The sequence below is a fragment of the Agelaius phoeniceus genome, chromosome 3 (assembly GCF_051311805.1).
Source record: "Agelaius phoeniceus isolate bAgePho1 chromosome 3, bAgePho1.hap1, whole genome shotgun sequence".
Taxonomy (NCBI): domain Eukaryota; kingdom Metazoa; phylum Chordata; class Aves; order Passeriformes; family Icteridae; genus Agelaius; species Agelaius phoeniceus.
In genome coordinates, this window is record NC_135267.1 from 4723446 (window position 1) to 4750544 (window position 27099).

The 27099-nt window shown below is 42.6% G+C and overlaps 1 protein-coding gene across 1 annotated transcript in view; it reads left to right on the forward strand.

The window, feature by feature from the left end:
- Nucleotides 1-27099, forward strand: part of PKHD1 (PKHD1 ciliary IPT domain containing fibrocystin/polyductin) — a 237640-nt gene that overhangs the window by 33245 nt on the left and 177296 nt on the right. The window contains exons 29-34 of the mRNA XM_054630011.2: nucleotides 2884-3079; nucleotides 4536-4603; nucleotides 6576-8189; nucleotides 8356-8499; nucleotides 16428-16611; nucleotides 22322-22472. Of these exons, the coding sequence (XP_054485986.2) occupies nucleotides 2884-3079; nucleotides 4536-4603; nucleotides 6576-8189; nucleotides 8356-8499; nucleotides 16428-16611; nucleotides 22322-22472 (2357 nt within the window). The remainder of the gene's footprint in view (nucleotides 1-2883; nucleotides 3080-4535; nucleotides 4604-6575; nucleotides 8190-8355; nucleotides 8500-16427; nucleotides 16612-22321; nucleotides 22473-27099) is intronic.

Sequence of the window (27099 nt, forward strand, 5' to 3'; positions counted from 1 at the left end):
GAAATTATTTTTCATTCAGAGGGTGGCTGGGCACTAAACAAGCTCCCCAGGGAATGGTCACAGCCCCAAGGCTGCCAGAGCTCAAACAATGTTTGTACAACTCTCTCAGGTACAGGGTGGGATTCTTAGGACTGTCCTGTACGGGGTTGGGAGCTGAACTTTGATGATCCTTGTGGGCCCTTCCAACTCAGGCTATTCCATGATCCTGTATTGCTTAGTAACAGATTCATCCATGACAGGATGAGCTCTGGAGAGTGTCCTTCTCCAGGATCCCCAGGGGCTGACCATGAAGGGCATCATGTGCATTTTGGGTTACTGAAAGCAGGGGACAGGCAACATTTCCTTCACCCAGTTCCCATTTCCAAGCCAAACTGTTCCTTCCTTTTTGACCTTGTGATGTTTTACTCTAGAATATGAACATAGACCTCATAGAATTCATGGGGACAAAATCCTAATTAGATCTCACGGAGTGTTTGCCATTCCTGTCTTTTGAAAGTTTCTATTTGGAGTTGTTTGGGTTTTTTGGTTGTTTTCCCCCACATTTCCCTCATTTCCCCCCCCAGGATTTTGGCTGTGTGTAGGGAATAGAAAGCATAAACAGTGCAAGATGTCCACTTACAAACAAGCCTTTTAGGAAAGTTTAGCACATTTCTGCATGGCAAACTGACAACAGTGATTTGGTATCTGAGACAGTGGGGAAGGAGATGGGAGGAAGACAGAAATATTTCTGTTTTCTTACCTATCCCATTCCCATTCCCATTCCTCCAAGAATATAATAATAATCTGACTTTTTTCTCAACCTCTCCAGTGAACACCTCAAAGCTACCCGCAGCTCCCAAATTCAGTAGGACTTGTTGGGGCTGTACACGGTTGGGTGACTGCCAGTGCCAAAATTCCTTGTGCACTCCCAGCATTTCTGTTAATTTTTCCCCAAATGCCCTTGTCATTTTCTATTACTCCAGAATGCATAAATAAGAGAAAACGTCCTTTATCATCTGAATATTATTCAGATACCACAGCACCAAGGGGAGGTTTTTGTAGCCGCGGGCAGCTCAGGTGCAAAGAATTCCTTAATGTTACAGTGTCTCATGAGCTGTGGTGGGGCTGAGTTCAATCTGCTATTCAGAACCTCCACGGCTTCCTCTTTTAATATAATTTTCCTTCTATATAATAAAAAGAATAAATAAATTACACTGATGCCTTCCAGGCATCTGGGATTAAGCTGACAATTGACCAAGAGTCCAAAGAGTTCATGTTATTAACATATTCAACTTCTCAGGCTTTCAAACTTTATTTGAGTCTTTGTAAATGCAGAATTGAAAAGTACCAGCTCCAAGACCTGCTTAGAGGAGCAAGTAGTTGAAGGAATCTTTGTACAGGCTCTTCTGTTCCTTCCTCCCTCTTTCATCCTTTCAGGGGAAAGAGGAGGATGAGATTCACCACCTAAACACATCCCTGTGCTCAATGTTTAGATGTTTTGCATGGTCATTGAAGATAAATAGCTGGTTCTGTGGTGGGATTTGCCACAGCTCTTTTCTGTGTCTTGCAATAGGATGAATCATGGCAGAAAGTCTCTTTTCACTGACCAAGATAGAGATATCAGTGAAAATGCCTTTATTTGGACTGATGGATACCACCTTATTTTTATAAGCTATTTCAGAAGAAATTTAAGTTATGAAAATCCCTTGTCTCTTGGCTTTGTCCTTTTCTGTCAGTGCACTGTGCACTAATAAAGAAAAATATCCTCTATCATTTGAACACAGTTTGACACACAGCAGCTTAAATAGGAGAGAGAGTCATGATTACTGAAAATGAGGTGCTTTGGAGCAGAGCTGGTTTTCCCTGGAATTGAGTTAATTTTTTTCATGTGGGGCTGTGTTTTGGGTTCATGCTGAAAATGGTGTGGGTAACACAGGGATGTTTTGTTATTGCTGAGCAGGGCTTGCACAGAGTCAGGGACTTTTCTGTTCCTCACCCCACCAGTGAATGGGCCTGGGGTGGACACGGATTTGGGAGGGGACACAGCCAGGACAGCTGATCCCAACAGACCCAAGGGATTATCCAGACCATGTTACTCATGTCCAGTTTATAAAGCTAAGGGAGGAAGAGGGAGACAGAGTGATGGTGTTTTGTCTTCCCAAGTCACCATTCCGTGTGATGGAGCCCTGCTGGGATGGCTGAACCCCTGCCTGCCCATGGGAAGCAGAGAATGAAGTCTTCGTTTTGCTTTGAACACATAACTTTAGCTCTACCCATCAAACTGTTTTTATCTCCACCCACAAGTTTTCTCCCTTTTATGCTTCCAATTCTCTCTCCCATCCCACTGCAGGGGAGGGAGTGAGCAGATGTGTAGGGCTGAGGTGCCATCTGGGGTTAAACCATGACAAGCACATCTGACTTTAGGTACACAAGGAAATGCTTGTTTTACTGAAGAAGGCTCCTATTCCTATTACATGACTTCATAATTCTGAAAAACAGGCTCTAGATAGTTTATCAGGGATTAAAAAAAAAAAAATAAATCCCAGAACCCCTCAGCTCCAGAGCTTTAAAAAAAACTGGTTTTGGTTTTTATCAGGTTCAGATATTTATAGGACAGACATTTATGGTAGAGGGACATGAATCCTGTCCTGAGTGTTGCTAAGAGTGGCTATTGGTGGTCATGACCAAGTTCACTGTGCTGATGGCTCAAGACAACCCTGATAGCTGGTGACCTTCTGCAGGAGAGATGGAGTAGGATACAGAACCACTGAAGGGTTTGGGCTGATGGTCATGACTGGACCTACTCTGGCATGATGGGACTCTGCTCTTCCTCAGGCAATGGTCATATGTGCTAAAATAACCATTCCCTGAAAGACTGAAAAAGTTCCCTTCCTTTCTCTGCAGGAGGTGAGGAGCTCCACATTGGAATATCCCAGTTTGCCAGCTACCAGGGCTCAGATGTCAAGGTCCAAATTGGGGACTCATGGCCCCAGATCCAGGCACAGACAGAGTGTGGGGTTAATGTGACACTTCCAGCCCTGCCTGCAGGGTGGTACAATATTTCTGTCCTCATCAATGGCATTGCTGTCACTTCAAACAGGTGTGTATTTTGCTTAGAAGCTTCATTCTCCATCTTATTTGGTGTTTTAGGGTTAATCTGAAAAGGATGGGTTGAGTTTTTCACTAATTCTGTACCTAAAGGTGAATTTTACAGTGTGGTTTGAAATTATGAATAATTATCAAGGCATTTATTTATCTGTGGAGCCCGAGTCAGCAAACTGCTAATGCTAGTCAATTAACTTCCCTTGGATCAGTAGGAGGCAGGAGAGAAACATTTTAGGAAAAAACAGTTGATTTGATGAAAAATGCATATTCAGGCAATCAAAGGTATTCGCAGATTCAGGTCAAATGCAGATAAATCCTGCTGTAGGAAAACAGCAGAAGAAAAGAAACACTTTTCATCAGAAAAACAAAAGCTAGTTTGAACAATACAAAAATGCTTTGTTTGGAGAATTTTTTAAATGATGATATTTCCATTTCCTAAGGTGACACTTCAAGTTCATGCCTAGATAAATGTAATATAAATGAATTAAAATGTGGAGGAAAGCTGACCTGAAATTGGGATGTAGCAATGTATTCAAAAGCAACACAGTTTTGTTCCTCAGCCATGGCAGCTGCCAGGAGTGGTCCTGAAATTACAATATTAGGGAGAAATGAGGTGTTTTTATTGCTCACAAACCAACTTAAGCTGCTTGTAATGTTAATGAACCTCAGAAGGAGAAAAATTGTGGTTGGTGGGGTGGCACACGGGGATTCATCCCACCTGGTACTGGAGTCTGTTAGCAGCACCATCACTTCATCTCCAGGGATAGATGGGAAGGAGATGGGTCATCCCAGGAGAGGACTCTGAGCTCTGGTGGGCTGGATTGCAGGATTGGGAAGATCTCTTCTCTAACATGTCATTTTAGGGAAGGGGATGTTTTTGAAAGCAGAGTGATGAAGAAAAATAGATGTAAATGGACAGAAATAGAGCTATAACTTTATCTGGGTGAGCTTCAGGAGCTTATGTCTCGGTTTCCTATTGTTCAGTTTACTCCACTCTTTGGTGGGAGGGTGTGAGGAGAGAGGGCAGCTGTGATGCCTTTTCAATGCACTTCTATTGGGCATTGAGATCTGCTTGCCAAAAAATCCTTATTCTTGCTTTCTTTGATGGGCAATTCAATTGGACTAAATTTGGCCCACAAGTTGCCAATAGACAAGAGAGTGTTTGTGATAGATGTAGCTCAAATGTGTCCCTGGCCAGGGATGGGGAGGGTTGGAATGAGATGATCTTTAAGGTCCCTTCCAACCCAAACCATTCTGTGATTCTAAACCACATGGAAAAAATTTGGGGTGTTGGGTGGTCTTGTCACTGTGACATCAAACAAAGGGGATGTGCCAGGTGGGTGCTTGGCTTTCTGGGAGCTGTAAGAAAGAAAAGCACTACAACAGGAAGGAAAAATAAAAGAATATCCCTAACTGCCCCAAATCCTTTCTGTGTTGGTTGTGTTTTGCAGAGTTGAGCCATTAATCCAGTACCTCTCTGAGATCTTCAGCATCCAGCCATGTTGTGGCTCCATTCTGGGTAAACAGCATTGGTACATCTGCAGCCACTTATGGAGGTTAAAGGGATCAAGGGCACAGTTTTCCTGCAGGAATGGAAAGTGCATCCCATTTCACATCCGTTTAAATGAGGGGGTTTTGGATCTATGACCCTTTATTATGCAGGCATCAATGGGCAGACAGCAGCTGTGTGGAAATTTGGGATTGTAGTGAGCATCCCTCCATCTGGTTGGCTGGCTCAGGGCTCCCTGTGCTTTGAAATTGATTTCCCCAAGTGTTTGCTCATGTATCCTTGCATGTTCCCATTGGGAAAACACAGCACGCCCACACCTGACTCATCTGTGCTGTTTCTTTCAGTCATTTTGCCCCCATCTTTCAAGGTTTTCCATGTGAAAGTTAGGTGGAAAGCAGAGTACAATTGTGGTTTGAAGCAAACAATAATTTGATGTGATCCCAAAAGGGGATGTTCATTTTTGTTATGTTGAAAAGACAAAATAAAAAAAGCCCTTTTTCAATGTTAATTTTAATCAAAAGGGAAATATTTATTAATCCCATTCTAAGCTTTTAGACATTGGAAATAATTTAAGTGTGTTTCTGAGCAGAACATTGCCGAATTAAAAAGAAAAGTTTTACTTTAAATCTTCAAAAGCAGATTTGGGGTGGCTGATTTATTTTGTCATTTGGCTGGTGGTGGAGGAGAGTTGAATCCCTGTAGTGAATTTTACATGAGCCCTTAGAAATGCTTTTATAGAAGACAGAGAAATTCTTGTGCTACAACCTCAGGTCCTCCACAGATTGCTCTCCCAGGCTCACAACACATTTAAAGACACAAAAATTCAGAGGCTTTGTGGTACGTGATTAGTTCAATAGTTTGTGAAGTGCTCAAGCCTTGAAAGATGAGAGAGTGGATAGAGCTTGGAGAGCAAATCCTATCAGTATTGAAGATTAAGCCATACTACAAAAAAATAATACAAGTCTTACCTTTTTTATATTTCAGGGTAAATTGAAAATTAAATAAGAACTGATTAACTCTTTGGTTGTGGTTTTATGAATGGCTTAAGCTGAATATAAACCTCTTTGCTGCAAAAAGCACCAGTCCCTTCCCCCTTACCTGTCATCTTCTGCTGTCTCTAACACTTGTGTGTACATCTGGGTTAAGGATTTGGGCTCACTTAAAAAGAAACCTCATCATAAACCAACTTATTTTTTCAGCTAGATCATGGGAAAAGGGAGAGAATAGGCTGAATGGATAAAGAGGTTGAAGCAAGGCAGGACACTGGGAGTTCCAGTACTGCAAACAAAAGGAGCATGGACAGAGCCTTTGGGTGGGCTCTTCTCAGTGAGGGTGGTGCAGCCCTGGCACAGGGGGCCCAGAGGAGCTGTGGCTGCCCCTGGATCCCTGGAAGTGTCCAGGGCCAGGCTGGATGGAGTTTGGAGCAACCTGGGATAGTGGGAGATGTCCCTGCCCATGGCAGGGGGTTGGAAGAAGGTGGCCTTTACAGCCCCTTACAACCCAAACCATTTAGTGATTCTATAAAATCTGACACTGCTTGAGTTTGAAAATATTCACAGTTGCATTCTTCTTCCTTGTAGGCGTCAGGAACAAACTACCTCCCCACCCACCTGTAGGGACAGTCCCATTCCATGAAGAGTTCAGCCTCTGTTTACTCTCAGGGGCTTTCACAGCAGCTTTCTCCATTTCTGTGGTGACTTTCTACAGTAACTTACTGCCACAAAGGTCCCTGGCTACTTGTTACCTTAGCCTCTTGTCCACATAGGATTATCCTGATATATGGCTGTTATTGTCTCTAGCTGTCTTGTCCAAAAAAAGGGATTTTATTTCTTTCCTTCAGCCTGTCATGCTCATCAGCTTTATCATAAAAGGTTTGTGTTGGAAAGGACCTTGAAGATCATGGTTTGAGATGGTTCAGATATGGTTATAAATTCCTCTTCTGCATATAATACCCTTCTTCCTTATTTTGCTTTTCTCCTAGGTGGAACACTGCTCACAATCTCTGGGGTGGGCTTTAGCCAAAATCCTGCCCTGGTTTCTGTGTCAATGGACAATCAAACCTGTACAGTTACTCACCTGGAAGAGCAGACAGTTTGGTGTCTGACCCCACCAGCTGTTAATTTGTCTAATGAAGATTCACATGACATCTCTGTCAGAGTAAATGTAGCCATCAGCAGTGGGTCATTTCAACAAGCTCTCTTTGCAAATAGGACCACCACCTTCCACTACCAAAGAGCTTTGACTCCCCTTGTTACTGCTGTTGAAACAGAAATCAGAGATGGAAGCCTGCTCTTGAGCATTCAGGGAATAAACATCACTGGATCTGTGGCTAAGCTTGGACACACTGAATGTCAACTTGAGTTTCAATGGGGCAACCAGTCTGCAATGTCTTATCAGTGCTCTTTTCCACTGAACAGCCTGGAACCTGGGACTTTCCCCATTCAGGTCATCCAGAGGCAGCTGGGATATGCTCAGGTGACAGCAAGGCAGCAGACCCTCACCATAACTCCACAGATAACCTCCATATTCCCATCACAAGGATCCATCTGTGGTGGGATGTTGCTCACTATATCTGGTATTGCTTTGAAATCCAGGAGGAATTTAGTACAGGTCAGCCTGGAGAATAATTACTCCTGTGAGATCCAGAAGTCTGATAATGACTCCATCAGCTGTGTTGTCCTCCCAGAAACCTACCCTCTGCACCCTCAGTGGCTGGCTGAGGCATCTCGGGCTCTCAGTGTCACTGTGGTTGTCAATGGGGTCCACAGTATGTGCCTTGGGGGCTGCACACTCCAGCTGCAGGAGCACTGGACCCCCCTGGTACATCTGGTCACCTGGAAGACCAATGGGACATCCACCCACATGACAATCAAAGGACAGAGGCTGGCATGGCAGGGTGACAGCCCCGTGGTACACGTGGACAACAGCACTGCCTGCAAGGTGACTTTTTGGAACGAGACCATCATCACGTGCCAGACAGCCTGCCTGGCCCCAGGGGAGCACAGCATTTCCATATCCAGCAGGAAAAGTGGCCGTGCTTGTTTCAGAGGGACATCCAGCCTTCTCACCATCCTGCCTTGGGTGTACCAGTTTTACCCACGGGATTTCAGCACCAATGGGGGAGGCCTGCTCAGCTTGGCTGGGTTGGCTCTGAAGGGAAAGAGGATGACTTCAGTCCTCATAGACCATCACCCTTGCCTCATTCTCAACATCACCTGTGTGCTCATCCAGTGCACAGTGCCTCCAGGGAAAGGCACGAGGGCTCTGAGTCTGAGAGTAGATGGACACTCCTATTACCTTGGAACAATAAATTACAGTGAGGAATTTACCCCAGCTTTCCTTTCACTTGTTTCCTCTGGTCTCCTTTTAACTTTGACAGTATCACAGGTCACAGAGACGGACGTTATCCAGGTGTTTATTGGAGATTTTCCTTGCAGCAACATCACCATCAGTCGCTCCCTGTTGCAGTGCACAGCTCCTCTGCTCCCTGTGGGCGAGTACCCTGTTCTGGGCCTGGATATTCCCAGGGGATGGGCTTCCTCCAACCTGATGTTCACTTCTCATCTGGCAGTGACAGCTGCACATCACAACTGGGGTAAGTCATGGAGGGTTGCTGCAGTTCCTCCACAGGGTTTTGTGTGAAGCACTTTCATGACTTTTTGTCATGAAAGCAAAACTTATGAATTAAAAAAAAAAACAACTTTTGTTGAGAGCTAGCTGCCAGACTCTGTCTTAAATCCCATTTTCTGTTCTTTTCTAAGGTGGCTTGAATGGAGGACGAGTTTACCTGCATGGAACTGGGTTTTCTCCAGGAAAGACTTTGGTCACAGTCTGTGGCACCAGCTGTGAGCTCCTGGGCAGCACAACAGTGACTGAGCTGAGCTGCCTTGCCCCACGCCTACCAGGTCAGTTAAAACCCAGAAACTGTCATTGTGATAAAAATATGCCCTAAAATTTTACCCAAAATGGGGAGTCCTGGTGTATCTCATCCCAGGGGAACAAGGAGCAGCCCTGGAGAGAAAGAGGAATTAACATAGCACCGACAAAGTTTGGACTTGGTGATCTTGGAGGTCTTTTCCAACCATAATGATTCCATGATTTCTGTTTTTTGAACTCAGTCTGAGGACAGATGGTGTCAGGATGAGTTTTTGTGTCGGTGGCCATGGATGTTGGATTAGATCCAGCATGTGCCTGTGGCCACACTTGCACGACATCAACGTTTCCTCAGAACAGTTATTCCATGGGAAAAGTCCCCATGTAAAACATGAATATGGACTGCAGGGCTGGGTACCCAAGCACCTCTTGGCCATCATGACCATCTTAATGAATTAAGCTCCCTTAAATGCCTTTTCTTCTGAGGAAACAGTCTCAAGTTGCACCAGGGAAGTTCAGTTTAGATATTAGAAATTTTTTTTTCACATAAAGTGTTTTCAAGCTTTGGAAGACAGTGTCCAAGGAAGTGGTGGAGCCATCACTCCTGAAAATGTTATAAAAACATGTGGATGTGGCACTTGAGGACCCGGTTTAGCGGTGAACATAATGTTGGTGAGATGATGGTTGGACATGATTATCTTAAAAGTCTTTTCCAGCTTTAACAGTTCTTTGATTCTGTGGCCACACATTTTGTGTTTTGGTTACATGGTGGGATGGCCTCAGTGTGATAAAGGTGTAGAAGGAAAAAGGTGAATGACTGGACGGGTGAACAAATGACAGACCATGGCTAGTTTATACCTTTAGGAAGCTGGAGATGAGGATTTGACTTCCTTGAGAGGAGGATGGGATCATCCATCATGACCACAGCATCTTCCTTAACTGGAGAGAGACATGATGATCTCCATCTGCCTCTTTGAGAGAAATAACCCTGCTTAAATTTTGGAGCTAACTCTTCACAATGAGCATTTCCTGGGACAAGATACATTCCCTCCTTTTCCTACTGAAGGCTCAGAATTAGGCTTCTCAGATCTGCAAAAGGCAGAATTTAAGCCTTTTAAGTCCCACCTCTGAGCCATGTAGAATTCCCCAAATTCCAAACATGAAAATTCACCTTGGTGCTTGACTCCTTGCTGGAATCCCCATCCCTGGAGGTGTCCAAGGAATGACTGGATGTGGCATTCAGTGCTCTGGTCTGGGTGACAAGGTGAGGAGCAGTTAAATCTTGGACTCTGCAATCTTGGAGATCTTTTCCAGCCTAAATGGTGCTGTGATTCAGGAATTCCAACACTCAGAAGCTTAACATTTCAGCCTCTTCATAGCTCTGAAGTTGGAGAACATCTGGTGATCTGCAGAAATGTTTGCTGTTCTGAGGCTATCCAGACATCCAGGTGACCAGAGATCCATGACCTCTTATTCTTTGTGGATGTGAAAGAAAGGTGGCAAGTTAGAGTGTCCATCAGGGTAAATTCACAGAGGTTTGTTCAAAGGTGTGTGGAATATCCATGCTCCAAAATAGAAGTTGAATAAATTATTTGCCAAAAACCACCCCAATGTGAAATTTAACATTCTTTTGAGCAAGGGTTGGACAAGAGGCCTCCAGGTGTTCTCTTCAGCCTCACTTTAACCCAAATTCTAAGTTTACTCTTGTCATTTTGAACAGTTCCTTTCATAGAATCCCAGAAAGATTTTGGCTGAAGGAACCTTAAAGGTCCTCTAGTTCCAGTGCCATGAGGAATACTAAAAAAGATGGAAAGGAGAAAGGGTTTTAAAACTCAACCAAAAGCACTCAAAAAGAGACACCAAGAGGAAATAGAGTTCAGTTTTCTTTGTTTTAAACAAGGCCCAGGCACAGTCCACAGAACTACTTGTTATTTTAAATAGAAAAAGACACAGTGCTGGAGTGTTGGGAAAAAAATAAAAAAAAAAACACAAAACGGGGCACCCTGGTTATTGCAGGGAGAATAGCATACTAAAATTTAATCACATTGATCCAAAGTGTGCTCAGAACTCACTGAGTGGTTGGCAGAGGGATCCTGAGAAAAGCAATCCTAGAGGCAGGACCACGATGCTTGTTCCTGTCACTAGATGTCAGCAAGTGAATGCTGATCGCTGGTTGTGTGTCTGGAGAGGAAATGCAAAGGAAGCCTTGCCTCACCCTCTCTCTCCTGCCCCGGGTTTTGCAGCCGTGCCAGTTTCACCAGTCGAGTTGCAAAATATTTGTTAATTAAATATTTACAAATAATTTTTTTTACTTTTCTTAAAAAAAATAAGAATCATTTTGTAGGCTGCTCAAATCTGTGTTTGTCAGGCTCCTTGTGCTCTCTGAGACGCTTGTATTCAGCTTGTGCATATCTACATCTGGCATGGGTAAATCTGTATACAGAGCAAGATGCTTTCTAGATACTCTTCCACCTCATGCTTAATATTTAAGGAGTTTTTTCTAAAAATATTTAAGGTTTTAACCCTTCCCCTCACCACATTTAGGGTGGTTTAAGCGCAGTAACTCCAGTCTCACCTCATGGTTTGCATCATGCTGTTTGCCTGGGGAATTTTGCCACTTGGAAAGGTGAAAAAATTCACATCCACTGCTCAGACCTTTCTTGCACTACCTCATCCCCATGGGAGAGGTGGCAAAGAGACTCCAGGAATGGGAAGGAATGGGAAGGGGAGGTCTGTGATGCTCCAGAGCCCCTCAGTGTTGTGTCCCAGGATATTTGTCTGACTTTTCCCTGCTCTGCTCGCTGAACTGGCTGATGTGAAGAGTTTAAGCTGCATTTCTTCTGTTACTGGGGGCTGTGAAGCAGAACCCCCTCTCTCCTCTGGCACTGTGGGATGTCAGGTGGCAATGGCTGCCCTGGCTCTCAGAGCTGGGTCATGTTGTGTCTGGCTTGCTCGAGATTAGAGATGTCCACGTGGGAATCCCCAAATGGTCCCTGTGGCTCTCTCATGTGATCCACAGGGCAAGGCTCTGCAGGTAGGAAATGTGACTTTTTTCCTTCTTTCCCTTTGAGCAGGAAGTTTTCTAAGAGATGAGGGATTGCCAGGCCCAGCAGGATCCATCCATAAGCCTTCCTCATGGGGCTTTCCTTAGGAGTCGGTGCTGAGTGGGGTCGCAGAGAGGTTTTGGTTTGATCACTGGCAAGGGCTGGGAATGTTACTGAGATATTCCCAACCCAGACCACAGGGAATGGGAATGCAGGACCAGACTATTTTATAAAAACTGTTGTCTTTTGCAAGGTGCAGAAAAATCAATTCAGAACAGAGCTAGAATTTGATTTTCACCCTTAAAGCTTAAAAAAATTAACAAAATTAAATAAAATTAACAAAACCTCACTGCCTTCAAGGAAAAACAAAACCAAAAGAAAAATGCCCAAATTAACCCATGAGTCTTTAAAAGTAAAGATATAACTGGCTTGATCACCATGCCTGCAAGGGTTCAAAAGCCACGTAGATGTGGCATTTTGGGACATGATTTAGTGGCGGGTTTGTCAGTGCTGAGGGAATGGTTGGGCTCAATCTTACAAGGCTTTTCCAACCAAAATTATTCTATGATCATGAAAGCTGTCCCCTTCTCTGCTTCTTGCTTTGTTGCTTCTTTGCCACTGCATGAGGGAAAATGCAGTTGTAGATTCTGTTCAGCTCTGGTTAAATTTACAGAACATGTGGGTAATGTTTGTGGGACTGAGTTGTGCTTCTGTGAAAGATGAGAAAACTGGCAGGAAGCCTGAGACAGGTGAGAAAATACCTGATTATTCCTCTAAGGTGATATTAGGGTAAATACCATATATCATTTTTCCAGTAAGCCAGTCCCTGAGATTTTATGTTTTACATTAAGGTGAAGGTAAGGAAGGCACCTTTAAAAGGAGGTGAACTGATAAGTGGATGCATCTGGGTAAAAGCTGAGCCTGATTTTCCTGGTTGCATCAGCATGCTTGGAATAACAGGTCTGACTTCAGGGTTTTGATGTAACAGTTTTGGGATCTTTGTTGGAGGGTTCTGGACCTGCCATTAACCCAGACTCCACTGGTAAAAGTGGATGTTTAGGGAGGAGGATTTAGATTAGAGACTAGAAATGAGACTGGTTTAAAAGGATGTGGTTTGGTGGAGCCATTTAAATGGGGCAAGAGAAGGGAGAGGAATGAGTTTTGGTTCTAACAAGGAGATGCACTGAGCCAGGACAATAGGGACTAGAGCCAGGGAAAATTGGGGATTTGTATGAGCAGATGCAGAAGATGTGATGAAGAGGGTCTGTTGTGGTGTTGTGGCAAGTGGCACCTCAGGAGAAACCAGGGCCTCTGATGGTTATTGTGGAGATCAAACCAAAGGATCCAAATGGTCCCTTCCACCTTTCAAATCCAGAAATGAAGTTAAGAGGGGGAAATAAAGCATATTAATTACATGGCAGGAATGTTCTGACAGTGAGATCCATCAGGCAGTGGAATAGATGCTTGAAAGCCACCTCTTGGGACTTCTGAAACCTGTCTCATGAAATGAATGTCTCAGGGAGCAATTCTTCACAGGCAAAGGTTGGACTCAATGACCTTAACAGGTCTCTTTCTCCTCTCCCTTTTATTAACTTTTTTTTTTTTTTTTTATTCTTTGTCTTCCCTGCTAAGCACATGTTGCTGCTCCACAGTCCATTTTGTGAGGGGTGGATAACCAGGGATGTGAGTTTTGGCACTGGGTCTCCTTGGGCAGTTCTTCAATCAATCCCCAGCTGCCCTTGGAGCCTCCTGTAGGTTTGAGCCTCATCACACGTCCAGCAGTTGTTATTAAACAGTGACCCAGAACAAAGCCCTTGTGCTGAGCATCCCAGGATCCTGGATTAAGCCAGAGTATCCCTCAAAGCCAGGGCTGGGGGTAGTCAGTCCCTAAGCCATCACCACCACACAGAGATTTGGCTGCTGTAGTGTCTGATCTCAAAAGAGAAGCTGTAATGAGCTGAGGGCATTCATCCCAGCAATGGGATTGCAGGTTTGATCTTTATAGGGAGTATAAAGCCTAAAGCAGCTTCATTCTGGGGTTTGAACACTAACCAATTAAGCAGGGGGAAGAATTGTGTCCCAGAACAGGCAGAATATCCTTTTAGGACATGCCAAAAGTGTGTTGAAATCTTTAGTTGATATTTTTTGCTGCTGTTTGGTAGGAGATAATGGCACCAACAATACCAAGGGCTATTTGTGTTTCATGGTTGGAGAAATGGGAAGGGGAAGGCCAAGATTTCCTCCTAAATGAATAAAGACATTAAAACCTCTGAGAGGAGGGAAATAGGAAGATCTTGGAGAGCCCCAAGGAAGGAATGGGAAAAGAACATCACCTCTAAAAGTGATATCTCCATCTGACAGACAGGAGATGTGGGATGGAGAGGGTGAGATTTTCCCCTCCTTCCACCTGAGAGAGAAAAAGCAATTCTAAGTTTGATTCTGGGCTGTACAGATGAAGTAGGGCTTGTTTGGATTTTGCTTCCTCTGATCTCTTTGCAATCTTTGTAGCCATATTCTAAAACTTAGGGTTTATAAATTAATAACTTTGTTTGCCTGGTTTGAGTTAAAAATTATTTCAGCCATTGGTAGGATACAAGGCCAAAATTAATACCTTTATTTGCCTGGTTTTAGTTAAAAATTATTTCAGCCAATGGTAGGATACAAGGCCTCCTGTTCCTAAAGGCATGATAACTTTGGGATGAGGGCACTGGAGCACAGCAGAAATGCCCAATTTCCACATTTTGGGGTTGTTTCAGAAGTGCCAGACTGTTCTTGTGCTGAGCTCTCAGGGCTGTGCAGGAAACACCTTCTGGTGACCCACACGAGCCAGGCAAGTTCTTTGACAGCAGCAAAATACCGAGGAAAACAGTCCTGACATTCTGTGAGTAATTTCCAACATTTGTCCCAAAATAGACTTCAAGTGGTTTTCCACATAGAAAAACTCTGCCATATTCTTTTCAAGACTACAAAAGAAAACCAAAGCCTTCCTGTAATGAATTGGTTCCACTCCAGGTTGTTGCAAATGCAAGATCTTTGCAGAATTTAGTCCTCTTGGATGCTATTTATTTGTCAAAACACAGATATTTAGTGCTGCTTAAGATGTCCTTGGAACGTCAGGAAAGACATATGGCTTTTGTTGTAGTCATAGCATACCTGAAGTAGCACTAGACAGAATTTTTGGACAACAAAAGCAAAATCTTGCTGTCATTATTTTAGGCTTCTCTGCCAATTACTTGTCTTAGATGTAGGTCTTCAAGGCAGGGATTGTGTTTGGCTCTGTTTGGATGCCAAGCAAGAAAATTGCCCGTGGAATTTGGGAAGGAAAGGGATTAAGCAAATATTGCAAAATTTGCGAGCATGTGGGTAACTTTATTTTCTCATTCTAAATCCAGAGGAAAAAAAATACAGAAAAATTGTTAACTCTCTCTCTGAAGTTCAGAGCAGAAGAACTGATAGGTTTTAATATTTCAAAAATACCTGAAACATTAAAGAGTTATAAACTCTTCAGAAATACCCCATATGAAATAGTAAGCTTTAGCAAAATGTGCTAAATACTTTAATACAGGAAATAGAATACTTTCGTATTTTTACAATTTCAACCTCCATTTTTTAGGATTGCTTAGGAGACAAGACGTGCATTAACAACGACACTTCCCCAGCAAATAAGGCATCTTTTGAAAAAATTGGAACTTACCAAAGCAAATAGAAAAAATCCCTTTCTTGATAAATTCCCATTGATTGGATTTCTGATGCTTAAGGAATACTCTTGGATGCTACAGTGCACTCTGTTATACTGTCCACAGACCTTTTCAGGAGTTCATTACAACTATTTGGTTAGTTCAGGATTAATGAATATTCTCCAAAAGTCAGGGCTTTGAGAGAAACAGATTTAATGTCTGTTATGGTTTTAATGCTCAAAGGACTCCTGTCTAAAATTGCTAAACCCAAATATTTCAACTAAATCTGGACTTAAGTTCATAATACTTTCTTTCTAGAATTTTTTGTCTGGACTTAGAATAAGAAAATCTAATTTTTTTTTTCTCACAGAATCACAGTGAATCACTTAGGTTGGGAAAAAACCTCCAGGATCACTGAGTCCAACTGTGACTAATCCCCACCTTGTCACCCAGACCAGAGCACTGAGTGCCACATCCAGACCTTCCTGGACACCTCCCAGGGATGGGGACTCCAAACCTCTCAGGGCATTGCATTCTAGTGCTGAGCAACCCTTTCCATGAAAAAAAAAATAAATCCTTCCAGATGTTCACACCACTTGTTCTTTAAATAAACCTCAAAACAGCTGCTCCCATTCCAATTTTTACCTCATCTATGGAGGCAGACTTGGACCACATCTCAAGTCATACTTAGCAGTAAAGCAAGGTGGGAGATCCCAGTTCCCACCTGTTTTCCAGGAGCCCTCCAAGCTGTGTCAAAGTTTCCTCAAAAACTGTTTCTGGGTTTCAAACTTGTGATAAATGTTGTCTTACCATATATCTCCTTAAAAGTTTTGTGCCACATTACTGAACTGTAAACCATGTTCTAGCTCTCCCAGAAGAAATGTCCATGCTTTTATTCAATCCCTTATGTCATCTACTTCTGGAAAGAGCATTTTGATCCCAAAGACCATCCTGGTGTTCAAGGCACAAAGGGTGCTCAGGGCACATTTTGCTCACACAAAGCAAATGGGGCTGAAGGAGTTGCATGGAGACCTAATAATCCTCAAAAAGGATGCAGCTAAAGAGAGGCTGGGTGCACATCAGGAGCCAAAGGGTCATGGAATGGTTTGGGTGGGAAAGGACCTTAAAGTTAATAGGCAGGGTCCCCTCCTGCAATGACACCTCTCAGCAGTTAAATTGTGCTCAGTGTCAGTGATGTTTAGGCTGCTTTGGGTTATTTTTCCTTCTCCTGTCTTGCAGCCTCTCTGGCCATTCTCTGTGGTCTGACACATTCTTCTGCCAGCTGCCAAGAGGACAGAGCCACCTTCATTGAGTGTGACATCCGAGTCCTGGTGGGCACCTCCCAGCAGAGAGGATCTGTGTCCTACTTCTACATCTGTGGGCACACCCCTCCCCAGGGAAATTTTGCTGGACTCCTTGCCAGGTTAGTGCCACGTCTCTCCATCAGCCCAGTGGGTCCATCCACAAATTACATCCCCCCATGGCTTTCCACGTTTGCAGAGTTGTTCCAAAGGATGGGCTGAAGGAACAAATTCTTAGTTCTCACATTGATGCCAATAGAGCTGTTTAGCCTTAGACCACTAGAGAGCTCTGCTGGGTAGTGGAATTCATTCCCTGTGCCTATCAAAGCATCTCCAGTCCCCCCTCCTCCCCTCCTGCCTTTTTAAAGTGTTTGAGAGACATCAGAAAATCCATCTCGTAAACAGCCTGCTTTGTTCCTTCTTAGGTTTTAATATTTATCTTCTGATCCAAAGCAACATGTGGTGGATGCCAATGGGAAAAAAGATTAGGCATTATGAAAAGCAGAAGTCTTCTTTTTTCTGTTGTTTTCCCTTTTTTTTCCTTCTATTTTTTTTTCTTCTTTTTTTTCCCCCCCTCTGCCTTTCTCCAAGTATTTTCATGAGGAAAAAGTCAAGGAGTAAATTCAGCAGGGTGTGCAAGGGTGCTTATTCTTTGCAAATCCAAGGCCAAGCTGTCCAGGAGTATAACTTGGAACTGTTGTCTTTGATGGAGCAGTGAGGATTTATTCCTGCTGAGCACTTCTAAGGATAAGTGGGATGTCTGAGTTAAGGAATAAACAGGTGAATGATTAAAGATTGGTTTGGAAGGGGCCTTAAAGGTTATCTTGTTCCAACCCCATGGGCAGGGACACCTCCCACTATCCCAGGTTGCTCCAAGCCCATCCAGCCTGGCCTTGGACATTTCCAGGGATCCAGGGGCAGCCACAGCTTCTTTGGGAACCTGTGCCAGGGCCTGCCCACCCTCACAGGGTGGAATTTCTACCTAATCTCTAATCTAAATCTCCCCTCCTTCAAGTTGGAGCCACTGTCCCTCGTCCTATCACTCCATGCCCTTGTGAAAAGTTCCTCTCCAGGCTTCTTGTAACTCCCCTTAGATACTGGAACAAGCTGAACAAAACTTTCCAGAAGTTATTTAGTAAATAGAGAATTAGAACAGCATTGTAATACACTGCCCATGATTTGCTGTACGTGGTGAACAAACTTCTGGCTGCTGCATCTTGCCACAGTCCAGATATTTCAGTGAACTTGCAGAGGTTTGATCCTCATCCTGACCTGGTCCTTGCATCATACCTGGTGTTGATTCACCAGAGAGAGCTCTGGATAACCTGAATTGAGGGGGGAAGAAAACCCTCAACTGGCATTTACTGTACAAAGACAGCAAGACATGAATTCAGCTTTTTTAAACTTTTTAAAAAATATAAAAATAGAAGCTTCCAACTAAAATTAATTAAAAAAAAATTTTTACACAGTTGTGACACCTCTCTGTGGGTCTGTCACTTCTTCCTCACCAGTTTTTTAAATTTGATCTAGCCTGGACTTCTTAAGAAAATTCTCCCCAGTTTTGAGAAAATCAGTGTTCGGCAGAAAGAAATTATTTTCCTGCTGAGGAGACAGAGGGCAGAATTCTGCCCTGATCTGTACAAATGTCCAAAGGCACACTGTGCATTGGTAATATCCTGTAACATCCCAGGAGATGGGGAGGACAGATCTTTTGAAGAAGACAAAAGTAAGGAAACTTGGAAGGGGGGAAAAATTGTGAAATTCAGCTAATTTAATCAGTTCTACTGCTTCAAGAATGACTTGTTTCAAATCAAGAGACTCCAGGATCCTTGCCTTGTCTGGTTGAACTTTGCTTTGCTTTTCCTCACATCAGTGTAAGCCCAATCCAGAGAGCCATCAAACTTGAGAGGGACAGGACAACCCCATATGTGTTTCTTTTTTGCTTATTTTTCCCTGAATATCAAAATTGGGCTCAGCTCTTCGTTGATAAAAAAATGCATCTTCAATGGCATAATAATAATAATAATAATAATAATAATAATAATAATAATAGTAATTAGTATTATATCCTATGATTACTTTTTTCTTTCTTCTTTTCTTGGTTTGGGCTGCCATTGTGGAGAAAGTCACAAAGTCCTTTTACTGACTGTTTGCTTATGGTTTTCACTGTGGTTTTTAGTCCAATTTCACTGCAAATGCTCCAGAGACTGGGTTTATTATTCCTCCTGGGAATCCTATCAGGGTGAGATTTCTGAATCAAATAAATCAACTTTTTTTACCTACTATTTTTTCCATTTTTCCCCCTTCTTCAACATCTTTCTTATTGTCTTAACTTTTCACCCTATTGTGCTCATGCTTATCTTTTAGTTGAAAATTAAAACTTGGGCTGATCTTTTTTTCTAGTGAGTTAATTTCTAAATTAAAGGGAAGTTTATTTCTTGCTAAAGGGAAGTAGAGGCAAGTAGATTTTTTTGTTTTCAAAAAAGTTTCCTGATTTGAGAAATCTTAGAAAAAATAGAAGGAAAAAATTGAAAGGTTTGAATGATACAAATTAACTTATTTCAGTACTTCTGAAAACTGTTTTCCAAATTTCAGTTCAGAAAAATATTTAATTTTAAAGTATTAATGGAATTTGCAGGAAATCTTAGAAAATTTAAATGTTTCCACCAGAAAATAACTATTTTGAGAATTCCTGAAATAATACATATTGATCACTTTAATTAATAATTATAAATATATATATGAATTTTAGTTCTGTGCAAATGCTCAAGGTTAAGATATTTGTCCCAGGAGGGGGACAAAACCACTGAAGTAATTTCTGATTTAGTGCACAAGTGCACATTGAATCTCTTCTGTTTTTCTTATTAATTTCATAGAATCACAGAATAGTTTGGGTTTGAAAGGACCCTACATCTCATCTCATTCCACCCCCTGCCACAGACAAGGACACCTTCCAGCATCCCAGGATGCTCCAAGTCCCATTCAGCCTGGCCTTGGACAATTCCAGGGTTGGGGCAGCCACCTGGACAGTGTTTTTCAATAATATTTTAATAATATTTTAAATATTATTTTAAATAGTTTTAATATTTTAAATAATTTTACTATTTTAAATAATATTTTAAATAATATTTTAAATATTATAGTTTAAATAATATTTTCTTTATGTATTCTGCACCACAGCCCATCCTTTATCAGCTCATAATGGCAAAAGCATATTCCTTAAAAGAGTTGTAAGCTTTGCCATTAGCAACACTTGTATCAAGGTAGATTCCTGAATTCCATTTAATAATTCACTCCTTTTCTTGCATTTTCTTTAAACATTGCAATTTGTTAACAGTGTTTCAGAATGTGCTTGCATGAGGACAGAAAGGAACTGCCTCTTACAAGCAAAGCATATTTACTTGCTGCAAAAAAACCCCCGACCCTGTGAAAACCACCCAAAGGTGCTTGTATTGACTTGAATGTTTGGGAAATTGTGTCCATGCCCTGCATGCATCTGACCACCACCCCCTTCTGCCTTTAAAACTGTTGGTTATTTAAAAGATCCATTTTTTCTTGGAGCTTTAAAAAGTACTTTGCAGTCTTGAAAGACAGCCCAGTCCACTGAATTATTGTACAGGACAAGATCAATTCTCAAAGTGTTGCTATCAAAAGCAAGCACAGCTCCCCAAGGCTGGCTTTTGATTATTGATACAGCAGAGGGAAAAGTTTATTTAAATATAAAAAATAAAAATTTGCTGTTAAAAGGGTTCAGCAACTTGCAAAGGCTTCTTTTTCTTTTTTTTTTTTTCTTTTCTAGTAGTTGTTTTTTTGTGGGGTTTTTTGTTTGTTTGTTTGGTGGTTTTTTTTGGTTAGTTTTTTGTTTTGGTTTGATTTTTTGTGTTTTTGTGGTTTCTAATGTGGGTGATTCCTTTACCACTTTAACCCTGAGAAAGGGCACCTAAACAAACAGCCTCTAAATGCAGGTCAGACCTAGGCTTTGTTTGCAGAGTGAGCTGCTGCATCCAGCAGGGAAGTTTTAAATCTTCAGGCTCATCAAACCACTCTGATCATCACCCTCCCAACAAAGCTCTGAGTGCTGGCTTTCAAAATGGGTCAATTTTGGGAGAGCTTTGGGCAAAGGAGGTGCTTCACTTCCTCTACTCCTCTCTCATGAGACCTCACCTGGAACAGGGTCCAGCTTTGGGGTCCCCAGCACAGGAAGGATTTGGAGGTGTTGGGGTGAGTCCAGAGGAAGCAGGATGAATATGATGATCAGAGGGATGGAGCAGCTCTGCAGTGAGGAAAGGCTGGGAAAACTTGGATTGCTCAGCCTGGAGAAGATGAGGCTGCAGGGAGAACTTAGAACACCTTTCAATGCCTAAAGGGACTCCATGAGATTTGGAGAGGGACTTTGAACAAGGGCCTGGAGCGACAGGGGAATGGCTTCAGACTGACAGAAGGAAGATTTTTGAGAGTTATTAGGAAGGAATTGTTCCCTGTGAGGGTGGTGGGGCACAGGTTGCCCAGGTTGCCCCTGGATCCCTGGAAGTGTTCAAGGCCAGGTTGGACAGGGCTTGGAGCAACCTGGGATAGAGGAAGGTGTCCCTGCCCATGGTAGGGGGATGGAACTGGATGGTCCTGAAGTCCTTCCAGTCCAAACCATTCTGGGGTTCCAATCCCAGAGACACTTTACAAAATCCTGTTATATGGGATTTTCAGGAACCTGAAGGCCTCTTAAAATCCTGATCCTGCCTAGCTGATCCTCTGTTTTGTTGAGTAAATCACGCTGTGAACTCTGCCCTTTCTTATCTGTTCAGAAAAGCTGTGTAATTTCTGCTTTGCTGGTTGCTGTGTTGGTGTTGCTGTAACTCCCCTCCTTTCTCCTCACCTTCCTACAACTTGCCTGTGTGAATCTGATGGTGGGCTGGGGAGGAGAGGAACAAGTAGCCATGGCCAAGAGTCACAGAATTAGGCTGGAAAAGACCTCTGGGATCATCAAGTCCAACCATTAACCCTGCTCCACACTTTGCTCACCACCAAACCATATGTTGGATCCTATAGCTCCCAACAATGAAACACTACCAAAATCAGCAACTGTCAGCAGCAAAACCAAGGAAAAAAATGTTTCTCTCCCACCACATTTTCTATTTCTTCTTCCCCCTGTGCAAGGGGAGGCTTTAGAGCAAATGTCTGCTGGTATAACTGGCACATATATCGAATCTCCTTAGTCTGGGCTGTTAAGTAAGTTTAATTAATTTACTAAGTTAATGTTCCAATGTTAGCAACAAAGCATCATTGCAATCAGCTGGGTAGCAGGAATTGGAACCCCTAAATGAGCTCATTTTTTCACAGTTGGAATTAGGGACCAGTTAGCCAGTTGTGTGGTTTTTCCAATTTCTCCCCTTGCCCTAGGGGAGTTGCAAGTTATTCATTCCCCATTGCTAAGTGTGAGTAAGATGGGGAGGGGGGAGACACAAACCAGCCCTACTCCTTGTAGGAGTCCATCTTTGCTCCCAACACTGCTGATTCCCTCCCTGTTGTCTGCACTTATCTGCCTGCCTTGGTCCTAGACTGGCATTTGTTCCTGTTTGTGATGGTTTGGGGAAGGAGAAAAGCATCACTGAGAGATATTTACTGCATGTGTTTTCATCCTGAGTGTGTGCAGATAAAGGGGGGAAAAACAAATAAACAATAAAAGAATGGAAACAAAATTACCGAAATTTGCAAAGTTTGACAAATGGTGGCCAGGAGTTGCCACAAGCTAATGGCTTTCAATGATTAATAAGAGTAAAAATAATTGCATTTCATTAAGATTGATGACACCCCATTTAACCTCCCTTCTCGTTTCAGCCCTAAAGTGGAAAGAGATGAAGTTCTCATCTATAATAGCTCCTGTAACATTACCATGGAAACTGAGGCAGAGATGGAGTGTGAGGGAGCTAATCAGCCAATTACTGCCAAGATTACTGAGATATGGAAAAACTGGGGCCAGAACACTCAGGTATAATCAAATCTTTTTTACAGACTGATTCAAACAGCTTAAAATTAAATTTGTAATATTGTGTACATTTAAAGGGGGGCAAGAAAAAAAACAATTTAGGCTGAGCAGCAGCAATATATAATATTAAATGCTTTCCAACTTTGAATAGCAGTTCTAATGCAGCACAGCTGAATTAATGGTTAACTATGGCTAATCATGTATTTTATGAGACATAAATGAGCTTTACCTTATTTTCTGAGCAATCTATGTATTTTTAACACTCTCTCCCTTTTTTTTTAATATAAATTCAATTTTCTTATAAAAGTGTTATTTTCTGTTGAGCAGAAATCTTAGCCATGAGGTACAGTTTTAGCTCTCTGGCAGAGACTTAGCATTCAGTGCAGCCTTGGTTATATTTGATTTTCGCTGCTTTTTAGTAGCTGAAGGAAAATGAGACAGTGTTCCCAGTGCTATCTGTGGGTATTGCAAGAAAAGAAGATACATGCCAAGAGTTCATGGCAAAAAGGCTATAATCCTGAATGAGCATAAATTTTAAGACTTGATAGGTAAAAATATCATTGCTAACCTGAAATGTCCTGTTAGAGTCCTCACAGTTTTGCAGACGGGGTGTTCAGCCACCTGAAAGAAGAAATTTAGAGGGGTTGGATATTTGTTGAACACCAATTATCCCTTCTTCATTCTCCTTTCCTAAAGGGGCAGCTCCTGAGATGTAGAGGAGATCTCCTGAATACAGGAATGTGTGAGTGGGGATAGTTACACACCTGACTTAGGAAAAAAAATCAAATGCTATTTTTAATCTATTAAATAAACTTTTCAAACAATCTTTTAGCACAGTTTAGGAAAATGAAGTTCATTTGCTCAGCATCAATGTTAAGGCTACCACAGTGATTTTCAACTCTATCAGCAAAGAGATTTCCTGTGTTTAAGGACTTTAAATTTACTTTGCCATTCCAAAAAGTAGCTGCATTGTCCTGGCAGAGTAATTTTGGTGCATTTCTAGAGTTGAATCCCATATTTAGTTTTATATATCTGATCTATTCTATTTTTAGGAGTCTGAATACTTGCAAATCTACCTTACATGAATCTTACTATTGGAGTGGAGTATCCGAAATTACAATTCTTTGTTTCTGTTAAGCCTGTCCTTGGTTTGTGAAGGAATGTCAGATGTAGAATGTTTCTTATTAAGGTTCATTTGCTCATCAGCCTTGTTAGTTATAGTTAGTTATGTTAGCTAAGGAGAAATACAGCCCTCAAAAATTGCTGCTTGGTGACTGCAGGAGTGAAGGGAAGTGCCCAGGCAAGCATGAGATCAAATGGTAACTCCTCCTTACATTCCTATTTTCCTTCCCAAATGGGATAAGGGCATCTCTAGAGCCCCAGAGCCTGGGCTGCAGCACAGAGGGATATTCCCCTCTGCTGTGTGTGATCTGGGCTGTGTCACTGCTCCTGAAGGCTCAGTAAAGGCAGGATGACAGCTTGTCTTGTGACTCAGGTGGGAGCAAGAAGAGGAAGAAGCTGTGAGGTTTGCTCCTGCTGTGGTTTTTCTGCTCAGAGTAGGGAAAACCAAGGAAGTCCTAAGTGTCCAGAATGAACAAATTCATTCAGAGCAGGATGAAAACAGCAGCACTTTAGATCTGGGATTTGCTGCTGCTTAATGAACCCAGTGGGCATTCAGAATCATTTTATCCCTCTTCCCAAAACTGGCTTGGGTGAGCAGAGGTGGATGGGTGGGGAGTTCAGATAAATGGCTTCAATTTTGGTCCCTTTCTGGCTGACAGCATCCCGTTAAGATTTACGAGCTGGTGCAGCGCATGCATGCTTCACTGTGGAGGTTTAAATCATGTCATGTGAACTGGCCTTACCTTTCCAGTGGAAAAAATGGTCCCCAGGTTCAGCACTAAGCAGTGAAATGCATTAATAGCACCACGTGCCTTAGGATAATGGTGCTATTAGCAGGCAGCACAACTCTGTGTACAAGTAATGGGGCTGCATCTTTTTATAATAACATCTGGCACTTCTCTTGCATGCTCATGCAAGGATCTCAAAGCATTCTGTATAAAAGGGGTGTGATGATCCTGTTCTCAGCACAGCTACACTGCTCAATGGTTTGCTTTCTGCTGCCAGCTGAAGGATGCCCAGGCAGGCCAAGAACTCAGCCCAGTTCTTGGGTGCTGTGGGAGGGTTGTTCAGAGCTGATTTGATGGTGATGGTGGAGCAGGATTAGCTCCAGGATGGCATTGGAAGTAAAAATGTAGAAAGGCTGACAGAGGCTTATGGCATGGAATGAATGGGCACTGGCAAGAAGAGAGAACAGCCTTGGCTGAGAGCAGAAAATAATAAATGAATAAAATGTAAAATATCGGTTCTGGGAACTTGAGCCTGAGAGGTACAAATGGTGACATCACCAAACCTGCCAGAGTTCAAGCAACATTTGGACAATATTCTTAGGCACAGATTAGGGGTCTGGGCTGTTCTCTGCAGAGCCAGGAGCTAACCTTGATGATGCTTGTGGGTTTCTTGAAACTCAGGATACTCTATGATATGCCCATTATTCTATGACACAGTTTTTAGGGAATTTTTTCATCAGTTGTATTATTTAAACAACTGCATTTTCTGGTAGGTGCTGCAAAATCCATCACTCAGTTTTTGTCCTTTCAACTCTGGTCTCTCAGCTGTTGCTTGCATGAATCATAGAATCCTAAATGTAGGAAAAAAAACCACCAGAAACATCAGGTGCATGGTTACAGCCAGGGATAGGCTCAAATCTGAATCTAGAGGACTCCCAGAATTTCATGGGGTTTCAAGGTACTACCTGGAGATCTGTGATTTTTACGGCAGACTTCATGAAATTTCAGTTCAATTTGGAATTTTCCCGATGTCTGGTCTGTGTCCTACCACCCCCCCCCAGAGAATAATTTTTATTATTTTCGTTAGAAACTGATTTAAGCTCTTGCTTCACTTTGTGTTTGAAGTATATTGCCCTGTATGATTTAATTAGGTCACAAGAAATAAGCAGCAGGCCTCTGCCCCACTGTTGCATTCAGCATCATTAGTGTTTGTAACTTGCTCTGTTATTATCTAAGAAGAGTTGCACAATTATTTTTATTTCAGTATATAATGCAATTTAGCCTACTGAAAAGAGAGGGAGGGCAAAAAAAAAAAAACCCAGCACTGATTGTATATCCCACAGGACTTAATTAGTTCACAGCTTCAAGAATGCACCGGATAATGGGAAGACATGAATTAAATAATAAAAGGGAAAAGAAAAGTTCTAATGCTCACTCAGTACCTGTCCACCTCCACCTTGGCTGCATAATGAGACGTCAGCTCTGGTGACACTGATGAGATGTGCAAAACACCCCAAAAACACAAGGAGAGGATGCTCATGGGAGGGTTTGACCAGGCTGGGATAGCTCTGAACCCATTATGCTTAGTGAGCCTTCCCATTATTATTCCAGATCGCTGGACCAGACCTAATCATGATGCAAACATGCTGCTGGAGCAGCTCTTCCCTGCTTCCACTCCCCCTCCTCTGCTGGCCCACATGGCTGATGGAATATTTGGCAAAGGGCCGATACCACGTATTAAGTCAGCCCTAGGGAAGCTGAGCTGGTATCCCAGTGAATTCCCTGCAACCCAACCCTCAAGGGGTCGTGTTGAGGGATAGGGGGTTAATAGAAAATAACTTGCCAGATAAAAATGCCATCGTGGATTATGGCTCTGCCTGGGTGTGCTGAGCTGCCTTGGGTTTGTTTTTTAACAGGTCTTGAGATTTAGGGGGTGGCTGAGAGTATCGAGGATCTGTGAATTCTTAGCTTGGTGACTGATACAGGGATAACTGTTTTGTTCACTTTTCATGAAAGAAAAAAAAATAAACCCCCACAATGACTGTGTATGAGATATGTACAGCCACCTCAAAAATCCTTTCTGTTCAACTTCCACTTAATATAATCAGGACTAGATCTTCAAATCCCTTGGACTCCTCTGCAGATCTTAGAATCATTCCTCTCCTTCTTTTTTTAGCCTTTTTTTCCCTACTTACCATCTCTCTTGATGCCGAAGTATTTGGAGGTGAGGGAAGCAGTGGAATGGTTTCAGCTGGTGGAGATATTTGGTGATTTACAAAGGTGGCAAAACCTAGGCAGCTTTCAGGGGGCATGGAAGGGTCTCTGGCAGCCCAGGGCACTCTGGGCATAAAGGATTGTTACTCACAGCAGGACTGACACAAGGTCATAGATTGGTTTGGGTTGGAAGGGACATTAAAGATCATCTCATTCCAATCCTCTGAACAACTCTTGAGCATATTCTCCATCTGTGAGGGTCACAAGTTATGGGAAGTGGCTCTTTTCCTCTCATTTTCGAGCTGTCCTCATGTTGTGTGGATATTTGATGGGTAAATTTTTGGGGGTTGAAGGGCTCATATTTGGCAGTCCATGAAGAAAATCACCACAGCAGGCTGAGGGTGGTTAGGCAGGGCAGGGATCTTAGAAGTCACAGAAGGGTTTGGGTTGCAATGGATCTTAAAAACATCATCTAGTCCCAATCCCCCTGCCATGGACTGAGACTCCTTCCTCTAAACCAGATTGCTCCAAGCCCCATCCAGCCTGGCCTTGAACACTGCCAGGAA